Genomic DNA, 8,952 nt, shown 5'->3' with positions numbered 1-8,952 from the left:
AAAAAACTAACACATCTTAGACAATTACCGTTAATTGTTGGACGAATAATAAAGACTGACAATATAACTGATGGTACATCACACAAGATTACATATACGTATAATTACAATACGCTAAATACGTTGTTTTCAGGCCTGGCAAACTCTTCCTGGAAGTAAATGGAGATAAAAACCAATGGTGGTTTTATCATGTGACCTCGACACATAGTTTAGGTTTAGGTGTATATTTTTTTCCGTCGTGGTGGTGCCAACAAAGGAGAAGACTAATAATATCCCATAGGTTGGGTAATTCTTACTTGTTATTGATTGATATAAAGTAATATGAGCCGTAACTGGGCGAACATTTTACCGCATTATTTTTTCTTCAGTAATCAGTGTGAGGAATTAAATATCAATAACTCTTCTTGATTCGTGAGTATGAAAATTAAGGCATATAAAACTTAAAGAATTTTTTATGACATTATTGTAAGCGTAATGTTCCGTCGAATTCTAAACTGCTAGGTGATTGGTTAACATTGATGCTGTGTAAATTCTGAACACAATGCAATTGTATCGCATTGATGTTTAAAAATACAAGAACCACAGCTTGACATAGGAACGTAATCGATAGCAAATGTCTGCAGAATTTGTTTTCTTTTAATTTTATTTTGATGATTCAACAATAATCCCATGCTATTTTTAGTAAGGTAAATTTTTCGCACATATCAAAGAAGCAAATTATCACATGTAAATATTGTTAACTATTGTTATGCATTTTCTTAAGGAAAAATTAAATAGATAATATTGACGATTCCAAGTAATTGTTTAAGAATGTGCTCCCACCGCTGACAAAATGGTATTTTTTATCTAGCAAAACGATTTTGTATTTTTTTTTTTCAGTTACAAAATGTTATTTTCTTTACACAACTTTACCACCCATAAAAAGTTTGAGCTTTCCAATTTTACTTCAATATAAAAATATTAAAAATAATTAATTGCATACCGAAAAAAATACGCGTAAGCAACCATGTCCTATTATGTACATGAGAGTACAGCTTGAGTATGCACTCCAAACGCAAAATGAAATTATTTTAAGTTATGTTTTTTGTTAATAAGTCCAATATATTTTACGATTAACCACCAATTATTGTTAATGATGTGTTATCATTAATGCCCTGTCGGGCGGTATGGGGCAATTTATTTGATTACTTGATTGAAATTTTCTAAATTATAGTGCTATAACGATAATTTACAATTGACCGTAAAAACCTCATAGAACGAGACCGGACTCCCGGTAAGACCACAATACATACAATAACTATGTACTTATTACCATGTATTTAGAATATTGTTTAAGGTATATCCATATGGCCAAGCTACCTACATATTCTATTGATTATGTATATTCTTACTGTGAGAAGGCTGAAACACAACGCAATATAATTATCAGGAATAAGGCATTTTACAGAAATACCCCTAAAACGTCTGAGAATGTACATCTATGTATGATCTATCAAAATGTATAAGTCCGGGGTGCTCCAGTGCTTCATTAAACTTTTTTTCAACAATTTTATACACATTGATATGAAATAAACATTATTTTATTAATTATTTGTTTTTTCATTAAGTCATATATAAATTAAAACGGGGCGAGTTTTCCAATAAAGCAATTTATGTTTTTCAAGTAGTACTTTATTTGGAGAGGACCATCACAGTCAGGACAGCCTTGGAGAAGTATATTTATATCAATGTGGTTGTGGTTGGCATAGCTGTTTATAGAAGTGAATAGAGTAGTTCTTTGATTAATAAAAATGGGCCATTACTATAAAAAGGGCAAAAGTTCCACTATACAAGAAGACACAACACGAACATACCGAAGTCTCCCAAAACACGCACCTCGCACAACATACACGCAACATCGCATACATGGGAGGCCGTCCTTACATGACCATAGCTGTTAATAGGACGTTAATTAATCAAACAAACAAACCATGAAGATGATCATGGTACAAATCCATATTTTTTTATGCGCATGCGTCAATGTAAGCGGACGGTTTTACAACAGCTCCGTAAGTGCTTACAAATTTCTGCATTTGTATATACGTTTTGGACACGTAAAGAAAAGGATGCACATGATATTGTGAACGTCTAATAGTGAAACTATGTTGCATACACTGGACCTAATGTACTTGTATTTTTATATTGTGTGGCCATGGTCAAGTGTGTAGCACTACTGTCAGTTATTGCTATTAAAATTTCATTAAAATGGCATTAAAACCCTATTACTTTCCATAAAACAATCAATTCCTACCATTAATTCATGTTTCCTTTTTTCTGAAGGAAATAATTAATGCACATTAATATATTTAATCAGCCATTATTTTTCAAAATATCCATTAATAAGAAGTTATTTTCATCAATGTTATGGGCATTATTTTTTAATGTGCATTATTTTTTGTTATAGCTGTTATTAATTCCCATTAAACAAAGAAAATAATGGCAATTATTTACGATTTCAAGTATTCATTGCCATTATTCTCATAAGTTCAGTTTTAATAGCCATTACTTATATCATTTTGTTATCAGAGGATCGTTAATGGCCATTAATTCCAAATGTTGACTTTTTGATTTGTGTTAATTTATTAATGGGCATTATATTGAGAGTAAATCCATCAGCTGAGTTACTTGATAAAGATTGATTGCCATTATTTATTAGTAATAACTTAATGACAAAGATCTTTATACAATGTAAATTTGAAATGTAAACACAGAATAAATCATATTTTTTTCAATCTCCATGTCTTTATCTTATTTGTTTCATATCTGTATACATGTATTATAAAACTTAATTGCAGTTCTAAGGTAGCTGGTACATAGATATATGTTTGTACACTTACAGTGCATAGGAATGGGATTTATTATTAACTTAATTTGTTCATAATTACATGGAATTGAACCTGATGTGATAATTATAATCCTACTACATCCAGCTTCTTATATAAAACATGCAGCTACAATTCATTCTATCGAATACATGTACCAATACAAAAACAAAAACAAAAAAAAAACATGCAATCATTTGTTTGAGAGCATTTAGCCTCAAAATCACTTTAAACATGTTAAATGTCCATCAAATTATAATTAATTGACTTTGCATAAATGTTCATATGAATGGTTTCTTGTTAGAATTCAAAAACCACAGTGCTCCATTTTCCTCTGCAGTAACCAGTGGGAGTGACAAATCCTTGAGATCAAAGATGACCTTTTTATCTTTATTACCAACTGTATTACAGAACCACAATCCACTTTCCATGTCATATTCTGGTGTGTAATTCTGAATAACTGCAAAGACAATCTCCTTTCTTGTTGACAGATTTTCTTTGTGTGAAATAAAGTACAAAATTTTACCAAAACACAGAAACTTTCCAGACTCTATCTTCTGTTCTCTCTTTCCTCTCTCAACTTCAAAACAGATATAAGCAGAATTTGTCTTTGCTCCAGTACGCTGATTTGTTGTGCTAGTATACGTAACTTTACGTCCAGTAGGGATGTGAGTGACAGTCATTTGACCTTTTTTCCTAATGTCACAGTTTTTCTCATTGTTTGAACACTTGTCACAAACTCTGCTGATAACCTTTAATTCCTTCTTATTGGGTCGATATCCATTAAGAGTGGAAGAATCATTCTCATTCACACAAATATCTTCTTCTTCATTGTCATAGTACATGTATGTCATATCACGAACTATGTTTTCAGAAAATCCTTCCGGCATTTTCCCCGAGCTGATCATAAACTGACACCAGTCGAAAATAATATAAGTTTCAACTGCTGTCGATTCAGGGTGACGCATATTTAGAGTTCTTTTGCAGAGCCACGAGTTAAATCTTTCGTAACAAAACATCCATGTGCTGTACACTGGACCAAACTTCCTGATACTTTGAACAACATGATGTAATATGTGTGTTGTTATGTTTTGAATAGAAAGGGGGAAGTCTCTCTCCAATAATGCAAGAGCGTGGTTCACTTTTTCCTCCAATGAAGACAAATGATCAATACACTGATGCTCCATGCACAACAATGATATGACATCAAGCAAGTAAAAAAGTGACTGACGACAATCAGCTGACAAAAATCCACGTAGGCAAAACTTCAATATGCCCTGGCAAGCTAACTGCTTCCAATCGTGTGACTTTAAAGAGCTATTCTTGGTAATAAATGGAGAAGGTTTTACTCCAAATCCTAATGGAGTTCTTATGCTACAAGCCCTTGCATCAGCCTCTTTCATTTCTGTTTCTGTAAGTACACATTTGAAGACCTTTTGCACATGTTTACTTTTTCCCTTTACATCGTTAAGTCTCTTTGTGGGCTGCTGATCCACTATTGTCCTTCCAGCACTAACTTCTGCCTTTTCAATCTTCTCAATATCTAATCCTTTATTTGTTAATAATTTAACAATGTTCTGAATAATATCCTTCACTGTGTGGCAAGCATCTGGTTGTGTTTCTTCAATTCGATTATGACCGGGAAGTCTTGCCAGAGCGTATTGTTGTTTACATCCAGTAGCGCAAGCAATAAATGTTTTGTTCACTTTACTCTTGCTGTTTTCGTATGCAGTTCGTGACGATTCTTCCAAAATAACATCTTTATCTACTGGTTTGCTTCTCTTTATTTGATATCCATAATTCTCATCATCTGTCTTGATCAAAGGATCGTCTGATGAAAGGTAGAGAAAATTAGATGGATAAATTGTTTTGTTCAAATTGCCATTGTACTCACCACGAACATGGCACCAGTGACATGCAGATAACCCACCACTTCCTTGTAAGTTAAACACTTTGGATAGCCCAGGGTAGTCCATAACATAGAATAGCAGTTTAATCTTAATCTGTACAGGTGCATCTAAATATGAGTCGACCAAAGTACACTCTGTGAGTTCAAGCATTTCATCAACCATGATATTTATGTAAGGATCCAACTTTCCTGCCTCACTGCGCCCACTTCCTGGTATGATCCCTACCAGCATTATATTTTCAAAAGAATTTCGAATTTCCCTCGGTAGGTTGAGCAGTGTTAACATCATTGGCGTCATGGAATATTGAACACCAACATTGTGAAAAGGGTTGACGCCATCTACTTCGAAGGCAAGTGATATGCCATTCATGGAGCCATTGAAATACCCATCAGCTGAATAATGTTGTTTCCATGAAGGAGAATCATGAAGATCCCACATATCTGACTCTATACTTTCTTGTCTTCTAGAGTGGTCATGAAGCAACTTTGCCAAGTTTCTTTCTCCAAAATACCTTGCAAGACGTGGACCAATAGGTAGATAAATGAATCTCTTCTTTTCTCGAGAACCACAAAATTGACACTGATCACTTTTGTTCTCATTTTTGAAAATCTTGCAATCATTGACACAAGAAAAATACACCTGCTTTTGGAGTACATAGGGCTGAATCATTTTCCTTGCTTCCTTGTATGTTGTAGGAATAGGATGAAGTTGCCTTTGATTCAAATGTGAATTTAGAAAACAATTTAATTTTAAATTATTTGTAAACATCTCTTTGCTCATCGATGGATGTGAAGAAAACAGGTGAAATTGCATTGCCAACCATTGTAGAACAGTAATAGAACTAAAGTCTCCATACATTTTTTCAACTGCAATTCCATTTGAATATAGCTCTTTGTTGTACAGCCTTGCTTGACACTGTGCATTTAATTCTTCATCTGAGGAATCTTGGCCTTCAATATCAGACGATTCTTCTTCTGACTCTATTTGCAAGCTAGAAATAAATAAATAAATAAAATATAGATGACATTTCTAAAATACTTGTTTTCTCAAACACCTGTTTAATCTTTAATATTTTGTTTGTCCTGACTAATCTTTCTCAACTTTATATTCAAGTAATTCCTATAGCTCAAAGCATTATACCAAGGTTCAATTAAGTTCCTTATGTTAAATCTCTCATATTTCTATGTAGGAATGAATTCACAGGTTTAGAAGTTGTCAGGACAAGTTTCGAGGCACAAAAATGCACAGATTCCTGTAAACCTCTTACCGTATCCCATCTTATTCAGTTGTGAATCTGGCTACAATATCAATGACAGTAAATCTTCATACTAGGATAAGATATAACATAATACTGTACAATACTTAAAACTCTTTTACCTTTCATCATCTTGAACATGTACAGTACTTGTTGACTCAAAATCCACACATTCATCATGATCATTGTCTCCACTTTCATGGACAGGCAACTCCAGATTTGGCCTGGCATGCATACTGAAAAAAAAGTTTATGAATACAAAATTGTTACAATTTGATTTTGATCATGTCTTGCTAAAATTATCAATGAATTTTAAGTCTTTGCAATAGCAGGGCTCTCTCATACTTTTGTGTGAATAGGGCCCGGGCCTTCTGAATTGTGGAAATTAGCACAGTATCCACCAAATTTATGAAAAAACTACCAAAACACTTTCTTTCTGTGCCAAATAATTTATATTTGTTTTGTAAACATTGTTTTTTTTTTTTTTTAATTTCTCATGACATAGTTCAGTTTTTTATGTCTTGTTTTTGCCAATTGTGATGCATTTATTTTGATTTTTTCCACACCAGGGAATTGTGAAAATCAGCTCGAGTGATTGTGAAAAAACACACTATTTTTCATTGTGAATGGCCCCAAATACAGCCCAGCGAGAGCCCTGAATAGTGATGTAACAGCATTACTAGGTTGTCTACTTTGATAGAAAACAAAACCAGTCTGAAGTATTCCAATACATTCATCTAAAAGATGATAATCTTATGATTATGAATACATATCGCTTGTGTGAGCAATATGAATCATATCACAGGTTTGTTGACAATACACAATTCAAGTCTACTTCAAAATATTTATTATGCATTGCAGCATTGGCCATGCATTATATATCGTTAAAGTGATGAATCTATCTCAAAGCATGTAAAGATGCAGCATCAAGATTAAATCAGAAACTTATATTTTTACAAATTCTTCCTCAATTATACCTCTGTACATGTATGCTTTCTTCCACTCTCTGCTGTTCCTGAGGTATACGTGTCAAGTCTGAATCTTTTTCCATAAGACTGAAAATTGATAAATAATCATTTGGTTATTAATATTGTATTAATTGATCTTATATTAAGTATGCCTATTTTTTACCTGAATAAATATTATTATTATTATTAATTTGATCGTTTCAAATTTAATAGTAAACATTCTTGAACTTTGTTATTCCTCGAATCATTTTAGTCTTGATTTGAATTGCTGAGTGTTAATCAATACTTTAATGTATTTTACCCTACATATACACTACCCGAAGTGAAATATAATATATATATATGACACCTTTTTTGTATGTCATAGATAGAAAACAATTATTCTAAAGTAGAAATTATGATTGTTTCTATAAATAAATAAATATAAACATTCAATCTGATTTCAAGCTATTATTTAATCATTGCACAGGGGTTTGTATTGAATAACAAATGAAGATAACAATCGAATCGAGACATATATCAAAATATAAACTATTTTACTATTAGTGTTATCTTCATTTGTTATTCAATACGAACTCCTCTTCTTCTTCTTCTTCCAGTACAAGGATCAAGACTCAAAGGTTTGAGCGCGTATAATCCTGTACGTCATTGCCTATAATCTCCTTCTAATATACCGTAATATCTACTGACACGATGAAGTTGAAATGCAGTCAAAACTATTTTTGAACTTTAGCTCCGATACGACACCAAGCAAGTCGAACACAACAAAAATCGCATTATACAGAGACCTTAGGCTAGCTAGCTGAAGTATCTGGAATCCATGCATAAAATTATGCTATTTTTTAATGACGTATATTTTACCATTTAAGATCAATCTAAAATTCTTTAAATCTTACGTTTTTTTTACGCTTCCTACTCTCGAGCTCATGAGAAGATTCGCGTATAGCACTGTGTTTTGTAATTCCTTCTCTACCAGTGTCAGCGGCCATAGACCTATCCACGTGCGCATAACTTTCTTCTCCATGTCTTCTGTCGTAACGTCCATACTTTTGGACATGTCCTCTTAATTTTTACGATTATCAGATACGATAACGTTATACTTGCAGATGTTACACGGACACAGGAGGTTTTTACGGGGCATGCTTGTTGTATTTTCTGATCTCCCAGCACAGCCAACCCTCATGCATGGAGGTCGCCATTTTTGTTTACTATACTTACGCCGCTTGGTGGCGCATTACGATTTCCGGTTTTTCAATAAAAAGCGCGGGAATCTCGTGAGCGTTTCGTCTGAGAAAAGAAGTGGAAAGTTTGAAATACAACGAATATTCGAATCTAGACATACCTGTACTCCAACAGGCATACCTGGTGAACAGAATAATGGAATTGTCAACTGAAGGGACGCAGGCCATGAAAGGTTCGTGTAAATTTGACATGATGTGATTTTACTTTCATTTTTTTAGCCTAGAAATCAAAATAAGACCAGCTTGTTATACGACATTATTATAATTTGGTAGGCCAATTTGTTTGAAAAGTAATTTGGGTAAAACTTGTCGCAATTTCAGCGAGTTTTGTGATAGATATATGTTTTTGAGTCTAAGCATTTGTACTATGATTGATAACTGCACAAATGTACCTAATCTAATATCTATTAATTTTACTAAGACAAATACGTAGCACTTTTTAATTGTACTAGTGTGACCTCTGCCTATGACATTTTCTCTAGAAAAGTCAAATGGTAATACACATACATATATGTATAAAGAATAAATTATTATGCTGTGATTTCTTTACAATAAAGAACATAATTCTATATCATAATTAAAATCGGGAAAAGGTCGGTTGTTGAGGGATAATATCATATTGGTTACAAATTGGGGAATTTGGAAGTAGAAATGGTTAATTTGTGATTGGGAATGGGGTAGATAGTCGACCCCAGTTATATATAGGCAGGAAAAAAA

At 33.1% G+C, this 8,952-nt stretch overlaps 1 protein-coding gene across 1 annotated transcript; it reads right to left on the bottom strand.

Moving 5' to 3' along the window:
* Positions 1 to 2,761: 2,761 nt before the first annotated feature.
* On the bottom strand, positions 2,762 to 8,394 carry LOC138313862 (uncharacterized). Its single transcript, XM_069254123.1, has 4 exons — positions 7,891 to 8,394; positions 7,004 to 7,081; positions 6,149 to 6,262; positions 2,762 to 5,762 (listed from the first exon to the last, which is right to left on the bottom strand). Exons 1-4 carry the CDS (start codon positions 8,049 to 8,051, stop codon positions 3,143 to 3,145), a joined length of 2,973 nt encoding a protein of 990 aa, XP_069110224.1. The 5' UTR covers positions 8,052 to 8,394; the 3' UTR covers positions 2,762 to 3,142.
* Between the last annotated feature and the right edge of the window lie 558 nt (positions 8,395 to 8,952).

The sequence above is a fragment of the Argopecten irradians genome, unplaced genomic scaffold (genome assembly GCF_041381155.1).
Source record: "Argopecten irradians isolate NY unplaced genomic scaffold, Ai_NY scaffold_1003, whole genome shotgun sequence".
Classification (NCBI taxonomy): Eukaryota; Metazoa; Mollusca; class Bivalvia; order Pectinida; family Pectinidae; genus Argopecten; species Argopecten irradians.
The sequence above is the reverse complement of the archived record's forward strand: the minus strand, read 5'-3'. Positions and strand labels throughout refer to the sequence as shown.